General features: G+C 36.6%; 2 protein-coding genes across 4 annotated transcripts in view; one reads left to right on the top strand and one right to left on the bottom strand.

Moving 5' to 3' along the window:
* LOC141565455 (major histocompatibility complex class I-related gene protein) overlaps positions 1-8,979 on the bottom strand; it is a 58,445-nt gene extending 49,466 nt beyond the window's left edge. For 2 of the 3 annotated variants that reach the window (XM_074308517.1, XM_074308518.1), the window contains exon 1: positions 8,853-8,962. The gene's annotated coding sequence lies outside the window, so the exon portion shown is untranslated. Of the gene's footprint in view, positions 1-8,852 lie in introns of all 3 variants that reach the window. The other variant, XM_074308519.1, reaches the window with a different exon arrangement.
* Positions 8,980-9,169: 190 nt separating this feature from the next.
* Positions 9,170-22,492, top strand: part of STX6 (syntaxin 6) — a 45,695-nt gene continuing 32,372 nt past the window's right edge. The window contains exons 1-3 of the mRNA XM_074308516.1: positions 9,170-9,419; positions 16,278-16,447; positions 20,502-20,596. Of these exons, the coding sequence (XP_074164617.1) occupies positions 9,385-9,419; positions 16,278-16,447; positions 20,502-20,596 (300 nt within the window). The 5' untranslated portion in view covers positions 9,170-9,384. The remainder of the gene's footprint in view (positions 9,420-16,277; positions 16,448-20,501; positions 20,597-22,492) is intronic.

The raw sequence follows: 22,492 nt of genomic DNA, 5'->3' as shown, positions 1-22,492 counted from the left end.
GCAGCTCCTTTTGTGGTAGCAAAGAATTAGAAAATGAGTAGATACCCATCAACTGGGGAATGGCTGAATAAGTTGTGGTACATGAAGGTAATATTATTGTTCTGTAAAAAATGATGAACAAGCTGATTATAGAAAGGCCTGGAAAGATTTATATGAACTGATGCTGAGTGAAACAAACAGAACCAGGAATATATTATACACAATAACAACAATAATGTGTGATGATCAACTATGAAAGGCTTGGTTCTTCTCAGTGGTTCAGTGATCCAAAGCAATATGCCATCTGCATCCAGAAAGAGAACTATGGAAATTGAATGTAAATCAAGACATGCTTTGTTCACTTCTTTTTTTCTGATTTTTAAAAATCTCCCATGGTTTTTCCCTTTTGGTCTGATTTTCTCTCCTAATATGATTCATAAAGCAATGTGTATTAAAAATAAACTCACTACAATAAAAAAAAGAAAAAAAATTAGCATCAGTTCATGTAAGTGTTTCCAGGCTCTTCTGAAACCAGCCTGCTTAACATTTCTTATGGAACAATAAAATTCTATTACATTCATATCCTATAACTTATTCAGTTATTCCCCCACATTCATTCAATTTTCAGTTTTTTGCCATTACAAAAGGGACTGCTATAAGAATTTTTGCACATGCGGGTCCTTTTCCCTCTTTTATGATCTTTTTGGGATAGAGACACAGTAGAGACACTGGTAGATCAAAGAGTATGCACACTTTGACAGCTTTTTGGGCATAGTTCCAAATTGCTCTTCAGTATGTTGGATCATTTTACAACTCTACTAACAATGTATTAGTGTTCCAATTTTCCCACATTCTCTCCAACATATTTGTCATTATCTTTTCCTGTCATATTAGTCAATATGAGAGGTATGAAGTATTACTCTAACTTGTCTTAATTTGCATTTCTCTAATCAGTGATTTAGAGTATTTTTTCATATGATAGAAATGGCTTTAATTTCTTAGTTTGAAAATTGTTTATATCCTGTATCATATCCAGGTTATAATATTCATATCAATTAGGGAATGAGAGAGCCATTCCTTTAAAAAAAATTTTAAAGCAGTTGAGCAAAACTAACCATATCAACATCCAATATTTCAGTGTTCCATTTCTTTATTTCTTCATCTCACTGGAACCATTCTGATATCTCTGGCATGTCTTAGATCCTATACTACAATTATGATATTTTTTGCTGTTTCACATTTCTATGGTCCAGTATCTTAAATATTGTTTTTGAATTGAAGGGCTAGAGATAATTGTTGACCTAAAATGACCATTTGTAACATCATTCAAATTTAACATTTTCTAGATGTCATCTAAGGATCAGATGATAACTTTGCATTCAAAATTTAAAGTTATTTCAATTTGTCAGATACAAAGAAAGACAACAGCTTCTTTTTACAAATTGTAGAAAATCAGTTGAAGAACTCTTCTATGTATACCACAAACTGATTTAGAAATGGTATAGATATTACAAAGTGAAATGAGCAGATCCACAACAAGATACCCAATAATCTTGGGTAGCAATAATTTACCATGAGCATCTGTGAATGATTTAGCTGTTCTCAGCAATATGATGATTGAAGACAATCCCCAAGGATTCATGATGAAAAATGCTCTCCACCTTCAGAGAAAGAACTGATGGAATCTGAATGTAGATTGAAGTATTCTTTTTAAACTTTATTATTCTTGTGGAGTTTTGTGGTCTGCATTTTCTTTTGCAACATGGCTACTATGAAAATATTTTGCATGACTACATTTGTATAATTTATATCACATAGTTTTGTCTTCTCAAGGAGAAGGAAGAGGGAACAGGAAAAAATGGAACTCCACATTTAAAAAAAGAATGTTAAAATTTTTTGTCTGAATGTAATTGAGAAAAAATTATATAAAGAAGAAATTTAACAGCTCTTTGCTGTTGAGTTGCTGGTACTTTGGTCAGGTCTATGTTAATCCCCATCAGAGGCTGAAATAAAACTTTCTCTTGCCCAGCGACTGGAAAGAAATAATAATGCAAAGCACACCTGACCTCAGGGTCATCAGAGAATGAATCAAAGGACTGAGTTTCAGCTGCATGGGCTCTGTGAAGATTGGAAGACTACTTGCAGAGGTCACAAGTGGCAGAGGTGTATGACTTTCCAAACAGCATTCAATATGATGCAAGTTGGTATCGAGAAAGGGAGTTCTCCAGCACTGTGATATGATGATAGATAAATGGGGATAAGGGATTTGAGGGTCATTATTTTCATTTTGAATTTTCAGTGTCTGAAATAAGAATATGGATTTCCTAACCGTTATTCTATATATTCTAGTAAACTCTAAATAAATACATAATCTCAAAAAAAAATCCAATTTGGTGATTCTCGGCCAAAAGTAAGCAAAACAACATCTTTCAGAAATTCAGAATACCAAAAATGATTTGTGTTTTGACTTGAAGACTGCCTATAAAGAAGTGCTTGGATAAAATAAGTTGTTCCATGATATTTCTGGCTATCTTTGGAGAAAATCTAGGATCTATTTTTAATGACAGGATAAGTTAAATCATATAATCCTTCTTGATATCCCTTTCTTACCTGAGTTGTGGGAGAGTTATATACCTATTTAGTTAAGTTGTGATCTAGGAATATGGTGAAATCCTCCATTCCCATTCTCTCATACACTCAAAAATCTCCATGATTAATTGAATTGAGACTTGGAGGATAATAGAATGGATGAATAAGCCCAGCAGAAATGCAAAGATAAATAAATCTCTAATAAGTGAAAGTATCTGCGGAAGGGATAGAGACAGAAGATACTAGAGATCAATCAGTTAAAGTGGCTTTTCAGAAGATGGAGAAAAGGTTATGGATTAAGTGTGGCAGATTTCTGAGCACAAAAAGCGAAATCATTTTGGGAATAAAAAAGTGATCAACAGGCAAGATCAGCACAAGCTCAAGTTGTGTCAGGAAAACTGTGAAAAGTAATGAGAACTGGGGCAGTTAGATTAATGAAGTAGATGGACCACTGGCCCTGGAATCAGAAGGACAAATCCCTTAACACTTACTATCTGTGTGACTCTGGGCAAGTCACTTAAACCCATCTGCCTCAAGACAAGTAATGAGAGATGAGAGGACAGAGGACAAAGGTTCCTAATTCGTTCCAAGATGAACCTCTGGTACCTTTAAAGCTAATATAGACTAAAGATATATGTCTTAGGGCAGAATCCTGTTGGTTCCCCAAAGATAACAACACCATCAAATTGACCTTATTATTACCTAAGACTGCTTATTCTTGAAACCTTTTCCCAAAAAAAGTTATGATAATGAATGTTCTGATTTTAGCAGATTATAAGTTACTTGAGGGACAAGAATGATTTTTAAAAAAATTTATATCCTAGGGGGTAGAGCCAAGATGTCGGAGAAGACACACACAAATTTCTAAGCTCTCTCTTACCTTCAATACCAACTATTTAATTCAGCCTCAAAAATAGCTCTGGACTGGTAAAAACCACGAAGATTAGAAGCACAACAACTTACTAGCCAAAGAGAATCTGGAATTTCGTCAGAAAAGATCAGTCCTGAGGGGTGGGGAAAAATACTGACGCAGACAGTGATAGAACTAGGCTAGCATACTGTGCCGATCGGACTAGAGAGGCCTCTGGGGTTAGAAAAGCTACCGAGACAGAGAACTCTGGCATAGGCTGATTGCTCTACTCTGCTTGCATAAGAGCAGATCAGTAGAGAAATCAAGCTACTTTAAAAAAAAATGCCAGAAACTGCCTATAGCTAACCCAAACTGGAACTGACTCAGCATACATCACAGCAGGGCTGTGCAGCTGCCTTCTGCTGTCAGAGGCTTTTCCCTGGGGCAGTTAAGAATCTACAAGGCAGTGGGGGGATACAGCCCGGGGCAGCCTCTAATCTGCACAGGCTCGGCCTGAGGCAGTGGAAGTTCCACAGCATCAAAACTTCTTGGGGCAGAGACACATCAGTCTGTGCTCCAGGACTATTCTCTGGTCAGCTGCTAATATCTACAGCCCCACAGGGGGCTTTGGCCTGGGGTTGTGAAACACAGCCCAGCCATGCTAACCAGCTCTGAATCACTTCCGGTGTGGGGGGGTAAAACTCTCTTCCAGAGCACCCTCGTACCTTTGCAGCCCGTTCACAAGACAGCTGCTGTCCATACTATCCCTGTTCTGCAGAGGAAGCTGGTAACCTCCTTACCATGAAGCCAGATCCCATAAGTTCTTAAAAATGAATAAAAAAATGAAGAGAACAATTGACAGCTTCTATACAGAAAAAGAGCGGGTTTCCAACCCCAAGGAGACTAACTGCAGACAGTCTCCAGATAATACCCTGAAGGGGAATGATACCTGGCCCCTATCACATAACTCTTTCCTAGAAGAGACTATTAAAGATAGAATTAGAAGAAAAATGAGCAAAGGAAAGAGAAGCTATGCAAGAGAGTAACAACATCCTGAAATTTGAATTGGAAATGATAAAGAATTCACAGGAAGTGAAGGGAAACAAATTTTGTGAATTGGAAAAAGAAAATAACTCACTTAAAAAAGAAAAATAGTGAAATGGAAAAAAATTCCACAGAACAAAATAATTCATTTAAAAACTCAATTGGACATATACAAAAAGAAGTAAAAAAAGCAAATATAGAAAATAACTCATTAAAAATCAGGACTGAATAAATAGAAATGAATGATTCATTGAGACACCAAGAATCAATCAAGCAAAACCAAAAAAAAAAAAAAAAAAAAAAAAAAAAAAAAAAAAAAAAAAGCTGGAGAATAACGTCAAATATTTACTGGGAAAATCAACAGACCTGGAAAATAGATCTAGGAGAGATAATCTGAGGATTATTGGACTTCCCGAAAATTATGATGAAAAAAAGAGCCTAGATTCTATTTTACAGGAAATCATCAAAGAGAACTGCCCAGAGGTAATAGAACCAGAAGGTAAAACAGGCATTGAAAGAATTCATCGAACACCTTCTGAAAAAGACCCTAAAAAAAAAACTCCACGGAACATTGTAGCCAAGCTGAAGAACTAACTCTCATGTTAAGGAAAAAATTTTGCAAGCAGCCAGGAAAAAAACAATTCAAATATCGAGGTGCCAAAATAAGGGTCACTCAAGATCTGGTTGCCTCCACATTAAAGGATCGAAAGGCCTGGAATCTGATATTCTGAAAGACAAAAGAACTTGGAATGCAGCCAAGAATAAACTATCCAGCTAAGTTTAGCATTTTCTTCCATGGAAGAAGATGGACATTTAATGAAACAGATGAATTCCATTTGTTTTTTTCTTAGAAACAGATCTAAACAAAAAATCTGATCTCTAACCACAAGACTCAAGAGAAGCAGAAAAAGGTAAAAGGAACTCTTGAGAACTGTATTTCTGTTGTGGATATACAGAAAGTCCACATGTAAAATTTGTTTTTACTGGTATAACATAAAAAAAAGGGGGGGGAAGTAGAAATGGAAAGGGGATAGTGTCAGGGGAGATAAAAAGAGGGAAACTATATCCCAGGAAGAGGCAAAGAAAATTTTTCATATCTGAGGGAATTTAGAAAGGGGGAGGAACATTGTGTGAATCTTACTCTCATCAGAGTTGGCTCAAAGAGTAAATAATTGACATATTTGTTTTTCAGAGAATTCTCTCTCTCCTCATTAAAAGGGGAGAGAGGAAAAGGGAAAAAGAAAATAGTAATAAGGGAAGGGTACAAGAAAGGGGAAGGGATTTAAAAGGAGGGGGGAGGGATACTAAAAACACAATGTGGCACAAATGGGGCCCATAAGTTTAATACTGGGGAAGGGATTCAGGGGGCACAAGGGGAAAAAAAAGCATAATCTGGGGATAATATGATGGCAGGAAATACAGAATTAGTAATTTTAACTATAAATGTGAATGGGATAAATCTCCCATAAAGCAGAGGCAGATAGCAGACTGGATCAGAAGTCAGAACCCTACAATATGTTGTTTATAGGAAACATATTTAAAGCAGGGAGATACATACAGAGTAAAGGTAAAAGGCTAGAGCAGAATCTATTATGTTTCAGATGAAGTAAAAAAAAGCAAGGGTAGCCATCCTTATCTCAGATCAAGCAAAAGTAAAAATCGATCTAATTAAAAGAGATATGGAAGGAAACTATATCTTGCTAAAGGGTAGCATAGACAATGAAGCCATATCAATACTAAACATATATGCACCAAGTGGTATAGCATCTAACTTCCTAAAAGAGAAATTAAGAGAGTTGCAAGAAGAAATAGAAAGCAAAACTATAATAATGGGAGATCTCAACCTTGCACTCTCAGAATTGCATAAATCAAACCACAAAACAAATAAGAAAGAAATTAAAGAAATTAAATATTAGAAAGATGTATTCTGATTGAAGTGGATATCTTCAACATAGAGAAGATCTAATTCAGTTCCAGTTGATCAATGATGGACAGAATCAGCTATACCCAGAGCTGGGAATTGAGTGTAAACTGTTTCCATTTTTGTTTTTCTTCCCAGGTTATTTTTACCTTCTGAATCAAATTCTTACTGTACAACAAGAAACTCGGTTTTACACACATATATTGTATCTAGGATATACTGTAACACATTTATCATATATGGGACTGCCTGTCATCTGGGGGAGGGAGTTGAGGGAGGGAGGGGAAAATTCGGAAAAGAAGTGAGTACAAGGCATAATGTTGTAAAAAAAAAAAATTACCCATGTGTTAGGTTCTTACTAAGTGCTAATGAGATAATGAGATATTAGGTTCTTACTAAGTGCTAAGTCGGTACTTGACAATTCTCTAGTTCCCGCCTTTAAGGGGAATTTTACCCCTTTGAATTCTAGGGAGAAGCTTGCATGTTTAGGAGGAGCAAGTTCATTGGTTGAAGTATTTTTTTCCCAGAAGCCCCTGAGTTATTCCACGCCCATTCTCTGGGAAGATAAAAGAAGCAACATTGAGCAAGGGAGAAGAGTCTACTCGAGGTTGAGTCTGGGATTGAGTTGAGACAGCAGATCTCCTCCCAGAGAGTGACTGGTAGTTTCTGGAGACAACAGAACATTACACCCATGCATATATGCTGTCAAAAATATTATAATTATAAAATTAATTTAAAAAAAAAAAAAAGGAAAGAGGGAAAGGAAGGAAGAGAAGGAGAAAAATTTTGAAACACAAAATCTTACAAAAGTGAATGTTGTTGAATGTTCCTGGGAGAAAATATTAAATATATAGATTTTTGAAAGTGAATGTTGAAAACGATCTTTACATGTATTTAGAAAAATAAAATTCTATTGAGAAAAAAAAATCATATCCTAGTGCCTGTCATGGGGCTTAATAAATATTTGTTGGATAAATGTTTAGAGTTAGCAATTGTGAAAAGTAATCACTGCATTCTGGCATAAATACCTAGTTGGCAAGGTTTATCGATTCCTTTGGATGCACTATAGACAAAGTGAAAGGGCATCCATGGGCCAGCATTAGTAGTACATCCCCCTCCCCCACCTCTTACATTACTCTATGTGAAACTTATGTGCTTAAAATATTCTCTACATAGGGCCTGTGGCATACAAATAATGCCCCCTAAATTACTGGAGAAATATTCATTACTCATGATCGGGTCATGACAATGTAATAAAAATGCAATACTAACTAAATTTGCATCTTCAGTCTTACCTTGTTCCACCTACCAAAATATTTAGAAAAATAATGATTTTCATCTAAGGAAACAAAGGACCAAGAATGTCAGGAAAAAATGATGGGGAAAAAAAGCAGGGAAAGGAGGAGGCCTAACAGTGTATCTTAAAGCTATACCACAAAGTTGCAATCATTAAAACGCCATGGCACTGGTTAAAAATAGAAAAGTTGGTCACTGGAACAAATTAGGTGCATAAGATACAAAAAAAGTGGAAATAGTTTGTTAAACTCAAAGATCACAAATATAAGGGGAAGGGCTCATTATTTAATAAAATTCCCAGGGAAATTGGAAAGCCATCTGCCAGAAATTAGTCTTGGATTATTACCTTATTCTATATACCCTAGTAAACTCTGAATACGTAATCTCAATATAAAAAAAAGTCACACCATAAACAAATTAGAGGAGTAAAAAAATTTCAAAATCGTGGATATGAAAAAGTTCTTGATTAAGCCAGAGATAAAGGGGAAATAAATTAGACAATTTTGATTATATGAAATTTAAAACTTTTTGTGCAAAATCAATTTAGTTAAAATTAGAAGGGAAAGTTAACGAGGAAAAAAAATCTGCAGCAAGTTTTCTCGAAAAATAATTTGCTACTCTGAGATACACAGGAACTGATTTAAATATGCCAGGACTTGTCTCTCCCCTGTAGACAAACGGGCTAAGGACTCAGAAAGGAAGTTTTCAAAGGAAGAAGTGGAAACATTTAACGTGTATGGGACTGCCTGTCATCTAGGGGAGGGGGTGGAGGGAAGAAGGGAAAATTCGGAACAGAAGGGAGTGCAGGGGATAATGTTGTAAAAAAAATTACCTATGCATATGTACTGTCAAAAAAATGTTATAATTATAAAATTAAAAAAAAAAATTCAAAAAGGAATAAGCGGAAATGCCGCAGGGAGTGCCCATCAGTCGGGGGAAGACTGCCCTTGTTTCCTCCTGATTTTCTCTGCCACGTCCCAGAAGCCTCACCTCACCCTGCCTGCCTCAGTTTCCCCATCTGTAAAATGAGCCGGAGAAGGAACTGTCACACCGCCTCAGCGTCCCCGCCAAGAAAACTCCGGAGGCGGTGAGAAGGGGAGTCAGACGCGACTGAAAAATGACCCAGCAACAAGCCGTTTTAGCAACAGAAAAGGTGAAGGAACTCCAACCTACTTTGTAAAGTGGGATTGAAGGAGAGGGGTCTGGAGACAGTTATCCTTTTCCAGACACTGGCTCCCTACCGCGTGACGAGAGAAAAGCAGCCCCTCCTCCGACTCCTGAAGCTCCAGGCGGCCCCAGAGCCCTCGTCACGTGACTGCACAGACACAACTTCTATAGGAGGAGGCGGGCACTGCCTGGATCACGTGAAAGTGGAGTGCGGAAGTGGTGATTTGGGAAGTGTGCTCATGATTGGTCGGATTCGAGGAGGCGGGGCCGGTGGGGGCGGAGGCATGGGGGGAGCCGGCCCCGGGAGTCTCGTAGTCTCCAGGCGGGGATCAAGTTGAGGAACCTGCTAGCGCCTCCGCTGCGTTTCTCCTAACGGCAGGCCGCCCCAGAGACGCTGTAGCGTCGGAGGCTCTGCGCGCGCACCCGTCGCCGGGCCGCCGACCCTTCAGGCCCCGTGAACCTCGGCGGGGCGGCGGGAGCGGGGGGCCCGGGAGCCGGTGCGTGCGGACGGGCTGCGGCGGGGCGCCGCCGGGAAGCCATGTCCATGGAGGACCCCTTCTTTGTGGTGAAAGGGTGAGTATGGCGGTCCGGGGCTCGGCTCGCGGCGCGCGGTCCCTCGGGGGCGGACCCCCGGAGCCCGGCGGCCTGGTCGGGAGCAGCCCCAGGGCCCATCCTCGGGGCCGAACGCTGCTGGGGGGCCGGAGTTCCCTGAACTCCCTGAGGCCGAGCTCACTGTCAGGCCCGGACTGTGCCGCCGTGGAACGGTGACGGGGCAGCGATGAAGAAGTTTGGAGGGGGGACACGATCGTGCGTGGGTACCATGTATGGGAGGAAGAGCCTTCTGTGCGTCAGAGGAGAGGCCTGTGTGAGCCCGCGACTCCTCGCGGGGGCAGGAAAATTGGAGCAATGTTAGTATTAATAAAGCACAAGTCAGCTCCCGGGGCTCGGCAACAAGTGGCGGGGGAGGACGGAGTGCTTGGTGGGACGAGCTTCCTCCCCCGGGAGTTTGTTCTACCTGTGGAGGCGCCGGTCCAGCCCCTCGATTGACTCGACTTGGGCAAACTCCCATTGTCTCGGGCTCGGTGAGACCACAGACAGCCCGAAGTGTTGAAGCCTGTTTGAGGGAGGCGCGGCGCGGGTGTGTTGTTACAGCTCTGGGAGAGGGAATGCAGGCCACTGAATGCGATGGAGTGGATTTTTTTAAGTATGTTGAGTAATGTGATGAAAGAGAAACAGCCTTTCATAGTCAGTAATGATGTTGGAAAGAAAACAGCGAAACCGGCCAGAGCAAACTCTGCAGCTTTCCAGCGGCAGCGGAGGGGGGAGGGGGGCACACTTCTGAAGGAGAGGAGTTGTTTTTAAAACGTTTGCTTCAGTTTTATTTGTCCCTCCTGCGTTTGCTTTTTCTGCCTTCATCATCACCTGGACTGATCTTTGAAGTGTCTCAATCCATTAGTTGTCATCTCCCAGTGTGGGGGAGGGGTGCTCTTTGTTTTGTTCAAAGGGGAGGTAAAACTGAAACCTTTAGCAAGGGACAGAAAAAGGAGAATGAGATTGTAATTTCTCACTGACAACTGGTGTATGTTGGCAGCTTAGTCTGGGGGCCAGAGAAGCAAAAAAAAAAAAAAAGTCAAGTAGAAACTAGCAGTTTTCATAACCTAGAAAAGTGTGTAATGAAATTGAATAAATGTCAGAGTGCTACAAAGTGCTATATTGTCTTCACATTGTTAGTTATAATGACAGGAATGTAAAACTTCAAAAGTGGAATATCGAGCTGTTTTTTTCTTGTTTAGTTCATTATTTCAAGCCTGTGATATTGAGGTGTTCAGTGGGAAGACATTTAGCTTTTCTGATGTGGAAGAATGAAGGGAATGGATTATGTCATTAAAGCTAAGGTTTTGTACTGGTTATTGGATGGTAGTTTGGTGAGCCTCTTCTTATTCAACAAGTATTTTTAAATTAACATGTTATTAGATTATTCGAGAGATTCATATGTGCACAACATTGTGGTGGGTGTTGAATGAGATAGAAAATGTTTTCTGCTCCTTAAGTTGAGGAGATCAGAGGTACACGTACACACAGAATGGATAAATCCAAATGAGCCGCGTAGAAAAGTGTAACTAACACACGTGAAAATACAATTCAAGACTATGTCAGTTGTAAATTTTTTTTTTCATGTGTGTTAAATGTTGCATCCCTAACACTCAAGTTAGTATGGAAGAATAGACCAGTTTAAATGAATGAATAGGAAGTAAAGTATGCTTTGCTTTACTCCTTTTTTATGCTTTTGAGATTTGGCACACTTGGTGTCTTCCATCTGAATTCCTCTTCCCAGAGTCAATGCAAAATGGAATATAGGTTCCCAACTTCTCCCCCACCCAGCTGTCAGTGGAAGCACAGTCCTTTCTAGTTTTTTAAAAGCTTTTAATTCATAGAAATTGCAAGAAATCAAAAAGGTTTTATATAAATCAGAAGTTAATCATAAAAATTCTTAAAACCTATATTAGTAGGTCCTTACTGAATTTAATTCTCACAGTTCTTAATCTGTTTTCATTGACCTCTCTTTTGGTTCTTGTCCTGGAATTTTAAATACCATAACCTGAATTAAAAGCTAAATCAAACACTTTGAGCTTTTAGTCCTAATAAATTTGAATTGAACATGACTCCGCTGGGCTTTAGATCATCCAAATCTAATATTCCATTTCCCCTGTTCACTATTTCTGGAGATCTTTCTGGTCTTGTGACTCATAGGTTTGTTAACTTCTCTGTATTTCTCACTAAATTCCTATTTATGTCTGAGGAAGCATCTCTAGTTTTCTGGCTGATTTGATGGAAAGAACACTATTTGATTGGAATAAGTAGAACTGGCTTCCTATCCTAACTTTGACCTACATAACTTGCTATGGACTATTGGAAAAGTTATTTATCTTAACAAATCTCAGTTTTTTCATATGTAAAATGAAGCATAGAGTTCTTGCGTTGTTTATTTCATGGGGTGGTTAAAAAGAAAGAGTGGTTCTGTAAACCATAAAGTACTATGTCAAACATGCCTTACTTAAATTTTTTCTAAATAGTGTTATTTCTCTTTAACATTGTTTATATGTTAACACATTTTTAAAGAGTTTTGTTTCTAACAATTGTTAACCCTGAACCATTCTTATCCACAACTTGGTATGCCTCTAAAACTGTTATTTCAGAGCAGAATATAGACTTTCAATGACTGATCAAATCCAGTTCTTCTCAGCTCTCCGCTTCCCTACTTTCTCCTTAATGATTCATCCTTCACCAAGGAATATTTTTCCAGAATTTTACAGTTATAACAACAAACATTTTTTATGTATATACAGTAACAGTTCATTTGTAGCAAAAGAAAGAAGCTTGTTCTCTCTCCACAGAGTACTTGATGTTTGAGGTAAGTTGACTGATGTTATTTTCCCAAAAACTTGGGCTTTAAACCCAAAGATTCTTATGAAAACTTTCTCTTAAGTGTAGTTTGGTTCTAGGATCACTCATTTTAATCCTGTCCTTTTATTTTATAATTGAGGAAACATGTATTGAACCAGTCTACCTTGCACTATGCTAGGCTCCTTAAAGGTTACAAAAGTAGTGCACAGGACTTAGTTCCATAGCTTTACATGCTCTTCCTAAATAAAGTCCTCTGCCACTTCTCACATAAAGTTACTTAACCTCTCCTCTGTAAAGTGAAATGGTTGGATCATAGATGACTGCTAATAGCAGAGAAAGGCATGATTCAGTGAAAAGAGCACTAGATTGGGAGAGAAGGAACCAGTTCAAGCACTTACTCTGCCATTTACTACTTCTGTGACTGGAAAAGTTCTTTCCAATTCTAAATCCGTGATCTTAAGATGTACCTGTATGAAGCAATTAGAGAAGTTTTCAAGACAGGGATAAATCATAGGATTTGATTGGAATATGACTTTAGTGATTATGTACCCCAACTGCTCCCAGAAAGGAATCCCATTGTAACATACCTGACAAGTGTCATCCAACCTCTGCTTGAAAGGGGAAGTTATCTCTTTTTGGGATCTGGACAGTTGTATTTGTTAGTTAGTTTTGAGCCTAAATTTTTATGTCCTTGTAGCTTCTACCTATTGATAATGTTTTTGCCCTTTTAAGACCAAACAAAATAATCCTAGTTATAACCTAACAAAAAACTTGAAGATGGCTGTCATGTTCCCTTTGACTATTTTCTAAGCTAAATATTTCCAATTCCTCCAAACTATATATAATAAAATGAAATTATGGAAGCAATATTAGCTTATTTATTATTACTGTTTTTATTGTTAACAGATAATTGTTATATACCTTTTAGTTCCGCTGACTTTTATAAAAACCCTGTGAGATCATTGTGCAGGCCTTTTTTACTGATGAGAAAACAGGTTTGAAGAGATGAAACTCATCAGTCCATGTTTTTTCATTCTAAACCTAGCTCCCTTTCCTCTGTTACAAGTTTCCCCTAGATGTATTAGAAAAGGGAAGATAATTGGGTAGTAGTGTCAATCAGGAAAGAGTGCATGAAACAAAAAACACTTAACCTGCACCATGAAATAAATACAGGCCTGGATTAATAGAAATCTCAGTGACAGAAGTGTGTTACAGATCATAAGGCACACAACCTCACCTACTAGGTTGAACGTTGTCTCCATTTTATAGGTCATGGAAATTGTCTTGTCCAGGATCAGTTATATTTGTGAAGTTTCATTCTTAATCCACCTCTCAAACTGGAAGTAATTTCTCCCATAAATGGCCACATAGTACTTTATAATCTGATTTGTATCACATTAATTGTACACCTTTCCCACTAAACTGAAAATGGGACCAAGTGTGGGAAGAATTGGGCAAAGTAGCCTTAGCATAAGGGGTATGTTAGAGATTGGCTTGTTTCTATCATAAACAGTGACAAAAGATTAACCTGGAGAGTTAAGATGAAATCATTGTTGGAGGACCATGTGTTATACCAACATTTGGGTAAAACTTGACCTAATAGGTGACCTTTTTAGATTCTTAAGCAGGTCACATTAAAAACCAAAACCAGACAGACAGAAAATATATGTTGAGCTTAATTGGGAAGAATTGTGCATGATAAAGTACCATACTTAAAATCTGGAAGAGCCAAGTTTGAATCCTCCTACTGGTAATAATTGTGGAGCCAATAAGCAAGTTATTTTACCCTTCTTAGCTAAATTACTCACCTTTAAAATAGAGATTAGAACTTATAGGGCTTGCCATACAGTAATTGTAAGGCTCAACAAAGATGTTTGTACTTTGCAAAATTAAACTTAAAGCACTAAGTAGATGTCTATTATTATTGTTATTGATTACAAGTTTGAAGACTCATTGTTTTTGCAACGATCTTGTGTAATGATGGCTTTGATCTGGGGTATGCTGGTTTGGGCAGTAGAGTGAAGAGATGAAAACAGAGAACTTAATGAGATCAGTGGAGTACAAAGCAAATAGAATACTTTTTTTATTCCAAAGTTAATAGCTGAATGGTGGTTTTGGTGGCCAAAGCAGGAATTAGAAAAGAGAAGCTGATTTTTGTAGGAGGTAATTGATACAGTCATTATTTACAGAACACTTATCTATATACAAGTCATTGTGCTAGGCAATCTGGAAGGTGATTTTACAACAAAGGGTGAGGTCATGAAAACAAATAGAAATATAGGATTTGATCTCAAATGTGAGAATTGAATAGTAAAGGTGGACTGCAGATGTACTTTGGAGAGTTATGCATCATTTTAGAGACAGCAGTTGAAAGTGTCTTTATATATAGATTTGAATTTTAGCAGAACTAGTGAAAACTGGTAATGTTACTAAGTGAAATATGACAACTTAGATGTTTCTTAAGGCTTGTTACAAAAGGGAATTTGAACATCCTTTGTAGAATTAAAAATTTAAAAACCTGTTAAAGAGGGAATGTCCATATTTTGGCTAATTTGTGGTTAATTTGGATTGACTTAAATTTCTTTAGATCTACTGGCATTTCAGATATCTCCTTTTAACTAAAAGCTTTCAGTTCTTCCTTTGGTCAAAGATTCTTATAAGTATTAAAAATTAATGCAATTAAATTAATTCTTTTTCTTCCTTTTTAGGTAAAGATGCGCATTCTATTAGAGTCTCCAAAAAGAGAATTGTAATGAATAGAACAAAGGTCCTGAGTAAGCCATAAACTAGCTATTAGCACATCGATTGGTTTGCTGTTCATTGTTAAAAGTGAAGCACAATAAATTTCTTTACACATTCAGTCTATTCACTGTCAGCAACATGGCACAAACTTAGGAACACAAACTTGATTTGTTTTTCTGCCATGGTTGGTTGTACCTGTCATGTCCTGTTATTTAATTTGAAAGATTAGCTAAAAGAAGTAAGCCTACAAGGTTTGCCTGAATAAATACCTTGAATTTTTATAAGAACAAATGGGATAGTCTTTACTGATTGTAGCTACTCAACTCTTTGGTTAAAATCACAGTGCTAATGAGGCCAAAGTTGTATGTTTTGGCCCCAGCTAAATCAGCATTATTTGTTTTCAGAGCTTTGGAGTTCATCTTACTCAGCTGGTACATTTTTTTTCTTTATTTGTTAGTGGAGAAATTATAAAGAGAGTTGGCCTAGATCAGCATAAATCCTTTGCAACTGCATGGCAAACTTGATAATGAAGAATAGCAATTTTTTGAAAAATTTCTGATTTTAGTGTTTATGATGATGTTAGATTATGTGTGATTTGGGGCTCAGAATAAATGCGAGCACTTCAGTAGCTGCAGTAAAAGCTGTGTTGAAATATACCAGCCTTGACTTGATATGACTTGATGCACATTTCTTCTTGCAATTGTTCACATATTTCTTGAGTTTTAACAGGGCCAATAGATGCCAATAACTTATACATGAAATATGCCAATTTAGAGGTTTCTTAAGGCTTCTGTATCAAAGGGGAATTTATATTTTTATTTTCTTTGCAGAATTGATAGATATGTGTCCTGTAAAGGAGGGAACATCCAAATCACATATAGGCTATGTGTGTATACACAGATACATGCATATACCTATATCAGTTGGGGGGGGGATTTTTTTTTTTTTTTAAATCACTGCTTATTGTTAACTCATTTGTAATTTGGAATCCTAAAGAGTTGTTTGGTGCCTTGAGAGTTTAAGACTTGACTACAGTAATCACATAGCTAGTTTGTGTATATTAGAAGCAGCACTTGAACCCAGATCTTCCTGACTGAACAGCTAGTCTTCTAGCTGAGAGTTCCTTTCTATGGGAACTTAAAAATATTTTGGGGTGTAAAATTTGCTGAGGTTGACTTTAAAATTTTTATCTTGTGTTTTATTAGAAAAAGAGTAATCTTTTTTTTTTTTTCATAGTTGGATTTTTATTTCATTCCTTCATCTTCTTTTTTTTTTTTTTGTCAGGGAGGTACAGAAAGCAGTCAATACTGCTCAAGGGTTATTCCAGAGATGGACAGAACTCCTTCAGGATCCTTCTGTAGCAACAAGAGAAGAAGTTGATTGGACTACCAATGAGCTCAGAAACAACTTGCGAAGCATAGAATGGGACCTAGAAGATCTGGATGAAACTATTAATATCCTTTAATATTTTTTACCAGTGGTTTGCCAATACAGAAATCTTTCTCTAATCATTTTCTTAATTATATAATTTAATTTCCTTCCATGTTCTATGATTTACTGGGGTTTTTGTTTGGATCATGGTGCAGTCCAAAATGATTGACAGGTGAGCTAAGTAATTAGTAATAATCACATTCATTAACTATAAATGAAGAATTCTCCTCATAATTGAACAATTCAAAAATATTTTTTCATTTTTTTCTGTTTTCCTCTTCATTTTCCATCTATTATTATGAAAAAATCCAGTAGGGAAAGAAATCCCATGTTATTTTGTGACTACTAATACATGTAATTTTAAAAAATTATGTAACATATGGTTTGGCAATACAATGCTTTAAAAAAACAGATGGTGTTCAATTTAAATCCTATACACTTAACAAAATTTTTTTTCCTAATAAATATTCCCCATTCATCTCTTATAACAGTAATATCAGTGGCAGTCATAGCACATTAAACTTTGTAGGTTTTTGACCCAGAGACTGGTGTGAACAGAATTGTCCTTTAGGAACATCTGCTTCTTTATTGGAAAATGGAATAACTAGATGAAAAGACATTTATCAGAATCGTGTAGATGAGAGGTAAAGATGGCAAAAACTACATTATGAACTAGGGTACTGCTATTTGGGACAGATTCAAGAGACTTTAGCATGGATAAAACTGGCAGGATTTGGTGAGTGATGATCTGTGGGAGAGGGAAGACAGACCAACAATACCAAAGCTTCAAGGGTTGGTGCCATTAACCACGTATGGCATATTCTACCACTCAGTAACACTGGCCTTTTTGCTATTCCTCAAGCATAGTACTCCCATCTCTGGACTCTGTTTTCATAATTTTCTCCTTTCTGCCTGGAATGCTTTTCCTCATTTTTAAAGCATCCTTTTAAGACTCAATTCAAATGTCTTTCTTTACTAAGGCCTTTCCTTTGAGTCTACTTCCTATTTATATTGTATTTATATTTTTGTATGGATATAGTTGTGTATGTAATCTCTTGCCCATTTGAACATGGGTTCCTTGAGGGCAGGAGATAAGTTTTTGCTTTTTTTGTGTGTGTATCCACTTCTTAGTACAAGGGTTGTTACATAATAAACACTTCTTTAGATGTTGCTGGGAGAAATATCAACAGTCTTAAATAGAAAATACCACTTTGATGAAAAAAGTGAAGAAGAATTAAGAAGCTTCTTGCTAAGGGTAAAAGAGGAGAGTGTAAAAGCTGGATTGAAGCTTTTAAAATCCAAAAAATTAACATCTTGGAAAGAAAACTATAGAAAATTTGGACAGCAGAGTCTTTGTCTTGCCAAGAAAAGTCCATATAAGTATTCCTGTTCTATCAGACACGATCAGCAGGATGATTCAGAAAAACCTGAAGAGACTTAACATGAACTGATGCTAAGTGAAGTAAGCAAAACCAAGAGATCATTGTACATGGCAACAAGAAGATTATTCAAGAGATCATTGTACATGATAACAAGGTTATACAATGATCAATTCAGATGGACATGGCTCTTTTCAACAGCGAGGTGATTCAGTCCAGTTCCAATGGTCTTGTGAAGAAAAGAGCCATCTGCACCTAGAGAGAGGACTGTGGGAACTGAGTGTGGGCCACAAATATAGTATTTCCATTTTTTTGTTGTTGTTTGCTTGCATTTTGTTTTTCTCATTTTTTCCCCCTTTTTTGATCTGATTTTTCTTGTGCAGCATGATAATTGTGGTAATATATATAGAATTACTATGTGTTCAACATGGGTTACTTGTGGGGGAGAGGAGAGAAGGGAGAGAAATTTGGAATGCAGTTTTTTAAGAGTGAGTGTTGAAGACTTATCTAGATTTATGCATGTACTTTGAAAATAAAAAGCTTTATTTTTTTTTAAAAAGTCCATATAGTCAAAGCTATGATTTTTCCAGTAGCAATATATACCATTGAAAATTAGACTATAAGATAAATTGAGTGCTACAGAATCAGTTTTCAAATTGTGGTGATGGAGAAGACATTTGAGAATCCCTTGGTCAGAAATTAAGCTGAAGCTTAAATATTTTGGTCACTTAATAAGAAGATAGGACTCACTGGAAAAGACTCTGATGTTGGGAAAGACTAAAGGCAAAGGAGAAGAGGATGGTAGAAAATGAGAGGGATAGATAGTGTCATGGAAACAACAAACATGAGCTTGGACACATTTCTAGAGATAGTGAAGTAGAAAAGAGCTTGGAAGGCTATGGTCCATGGGATCACAAAGAGTAGTACATGTCTGAACAGCCACAACAAAATAAATGTTGATTGAATCATCCTTATAAAGGACCTAGAAAAGGTAATTAAATTTGAGGATTAGGAAGTCATTGATGATCTTTTAAAGATCAAATTTCAGTAGACTGTACACAGTATTGTAAAAGTAGGAACTATATATGAAGTTAATGGTGAAAGAAAGAAATTAGTAAAAACGGGTAATAGATTAGGTTTTTTTTTATTCTGTCCCCCTTCCCCAATATATTTATAATCTTAAGAGAAATTAAGAAGAGATAGCAAAATAAAAATATGAGATACAAATTACATTTGATATGTTTTCATGGTAGAAAAGAGAGAAATTGAGGGTGACTACTTTAAGATGGTTTTAATCTCAGTAAATGATAAGGCAAAATCATTTGCTAAAAGTTACTAAGATTTGGCTCATTTTTTTAAATGAAGGGGAAATAGTAAGATTGGGGCTTGAATATAGAAAAGATTTTGAACTGTTAGGAGAAAGCAGAGGGTTCAATAAAACAGTTGTTAAGCAGTCATGATATTTATAGAGAGTTTAAAAAGAGTCTACAACTAAATAACTTTTCCTTGCAGATTGTGATGTAGAATAATACAAACATTAGCCCTACTTTATAGGTAAGGAAAGTGACAATGAGAAAATTTGATTTAGCTTTGTGAATCCAATTACTATTATGGAACTCATTTAACACAGTTGGTTTTTTCTTTTTCTTTTTCCTTAATTTTTTAAATAAAGCGTTTTATTTTCAAAATGCATAGATAGTTTTCAACATTCACCCCTGCAAAATCTCATGTTGGAAAAATTTTTTTCCTCTCTCCTTTCCCCCAGTCCCTCTAGATGAAAAAGGAAAAAAGTGAGAAAGAAAACAAAATGCAAACAAACAACAAAGTGAAAATGCTCTGTTATGATCCACACTTAGTCACACAGTCCTCTCTCTGGGTGCAGATGATCCTCTTCACCACAAGTCCATTGATATTGGCTTGAATCATTTGGCCGTTGAAGAGAGCCACATCCATCAGAATTGATGATCAGTGATCTGGTTTTGCTCATTTCACATTTCTCTCCAGGCCTCTCTAAAATCATCCTGCTGGTCATTTCTTACAGAACAAAAATATTCCATAACATTCATATGCCATAATTTATTCAGCCATTTTCCAACTGATGGGCATCCACAGTCTCTCTGCTAAGCTTTGCTAAGAAAAGTGTAGCACAATCAGAATCAACTATGTTCCCTCAGACTGGCTAAGATGACAGGAAAAGATGATGATGAATCTTGGAAGGGATGTGAAGGGAAAACTGGGACAATACATTAATGGTGGAATTGCAAACTGATCCAACCATTCTGGAGAGCAATCTGGAACTATGCTCAAAGGGCTATTAAACTGTGCATACCCTTTAATCCAGCCTATATCCCAAAGAGATCTTGAACGAGGGAAAGGAACCCACATGTGCAAAATTGTTTGTGGCAGCCCTTTTGTTCAGATTTTTCTTTCACAACATCATTAATATAAAGATATATTCAAAATGATTATATATGTATAACCTATATCACATTACTTGCTCTCTTGAAGGAGGGGAGAGAGAAAAGGGAGAAAAATTTGGAACTCAAAATCTTATAAAAATGAATGTTGAAAAATCTTTACGTGTGATTGAAAAATAAAATACTATTAAGGGGAAAAAAGGGAGGGGAGAAATAAGATATTTAGTTTGTGTGGAGTTTTGATGACAATGAAGTTATTTTTATCTTGACTGCTGACCTACGCATAGTTGAAGCAAATCCTCGAAAATTCAACCTCGATGCAACTGAACTGGGTGTAAGAAAAGCCTTCATTACAAGCACACGACAAGTTGTCAGGGTAAGGAACATGATCTTGTTCTTTTGTGTTGGAAACAGGTAATATCTTGAATACCTTCCTCTTAGAATAAAGCTAATAGTTCTAGATCTGAAATCACCTTTCTTTTGAACCAGATTACTAACAAATGCCAATTTTCCAAATATTTTTCTTTAACAAAAGGCATCTGTTTTTAGTGAAATCAGATTTATTTCCTGGACCAGAGAAAAGATTCTAGGTAATGATCTGTTTGCTAGATATGGAAAATTTTCTTTAAAGGAGTTAAGGAGTCTTTCTTTTTCTTGTTTGTGTCCAGAACAATGGAAATGTGGATTGTGGAAACCACAATTGTATTCTGCATTGAGTGAAAAATCACATTAGTATTGTTGAAAATTAACTGCTATTGGCAGCTTTTTCCTCTAGCTAAATTACTTTTGGAAATCCTTATTAGTTACATTTGCTACTGTTGGTCTATGTTTAGGGAACAATTATTTTAGAACAGTAGAGGAAAACAATGAACTAATCAAACTATCTAGTTTATACTTAGTATGAATTGGGTAATTCCGGATACTGAAGGACCCAATAGCAAATACTATTTTTAAATGGTCTAGTGATTATTTAGCCATATACTTTCGTAGTTAGAGTAACACTATATGGTTAAGTATATTAGTTTATTGGGGAATACTCAATTTGTTAGGGGAAAATCTGTGACTAAGTATGTTTTAGAAAGCTTTCCCTTGAAAATAATTTAGGATCATTTCAGGGCTTCTGACTGTGACATGGTCATTTTGGGTAAGCAGTTTACAGATGACATTTTCAGTGTTAAGGATTATCAGAGCCACACAATTTAAATGGTAAATATGATCTCCTTTTACTGTCTACTTACAGTGATGATTATTGCTAAAATTTTAAATATTCAGATACTGTTATAATTGGCTTTACAATAGATTGGCTCTGTATTCCTGAAATGAAATGAGTAAAATTCTTTTTCAAATGTAGTATACATAGAAAGAAGACTGGATTAAGAGGCATCTAGTCCCTGTTGAGTTACAGAGTGACTTCAGGCAAGGTAAATCACTCCTTGGAGCTCAGGTTTCTTCATCTGTAAAATGGGGGGGAAGGATATGTGAAGGTTAAAGATTCTTTTCAAGTCTAAAATTCTATCAATTTATTAAATGTTTTTCAGTAATCAAAATAATCCATCATAAAGCAGATAATCTCCATTTTTGTTATATATAGCTGGGAAAACCAATGGTTGCATAAAGCTGTCTTTAAGTATTCTATGTGGTAATTGGAAAGAAAGTCAGAATTTATGGGCAAAATTCATTGTCTAAGATCAGTTTGGTTTCATGATTAGAAATAGAATTGAGTATTCATTTTCTGGCTTCTTTGCTTATTATCATTAGGAAAAACTTTATTTTCACATTATTTCTAAGAAAAAATGCCTTTTTATTCAAATCAGAATTTCAAAATATTAACATCCTGTGTGAACTGAGATTTAAATTTCACATGTCAAGTGTAACACTAAATTGTATTTTTTATAGTGGAAGAATCATTAACACTTTTGAGGCATCTGTTCAATTCAGATTTGTGGATTTCATTCATATGGAGATAGCATGGTATAGAGTAGCCATTTTGAAGACAAAAGTCCTAATTCTCCCTATAATAAGAATCCATGTGATTTTGGGCAACGCCTTTGCTTCTGTTTGTTTCCCCATTTAGAAAATTGATGGAATTAGTTTAGATTTTGCATTATGGTATGTAGTAGAAAGATGGCTGCACTAAGAGTCAGGCAGCTTAGGTATGACTTTCCTGGTTTTACCCTGACTAGTCCTGTGATGTTGGGGAAATCATTGAAGTTCTCTGAATTTCATTGTTCTCATCTGTCTAATGAGACGGAGCTGTGCTTGATCATCTCTG

The sequence above is a fragment of the Sminthopsis crassicaudata genome, chromosome 4, assembly GCF_048593235.1.
Source record: "Sminthopsis crassicaudata isolate SCR6 chromosome 4, ASM4859323v1, whole genome shotgun sequence".
In the NCBI taxonomy this organism is placed as follows: Eukaryota; Metazoa; Chordata; class Mammalia; order Dasyuromorphia; family Dasyuridae; genus Sminthopsis; species Sminthopsis crassicaudata.
This window is presented reverse-complemented; position numbering and strand designations above follow the sequence as displayed.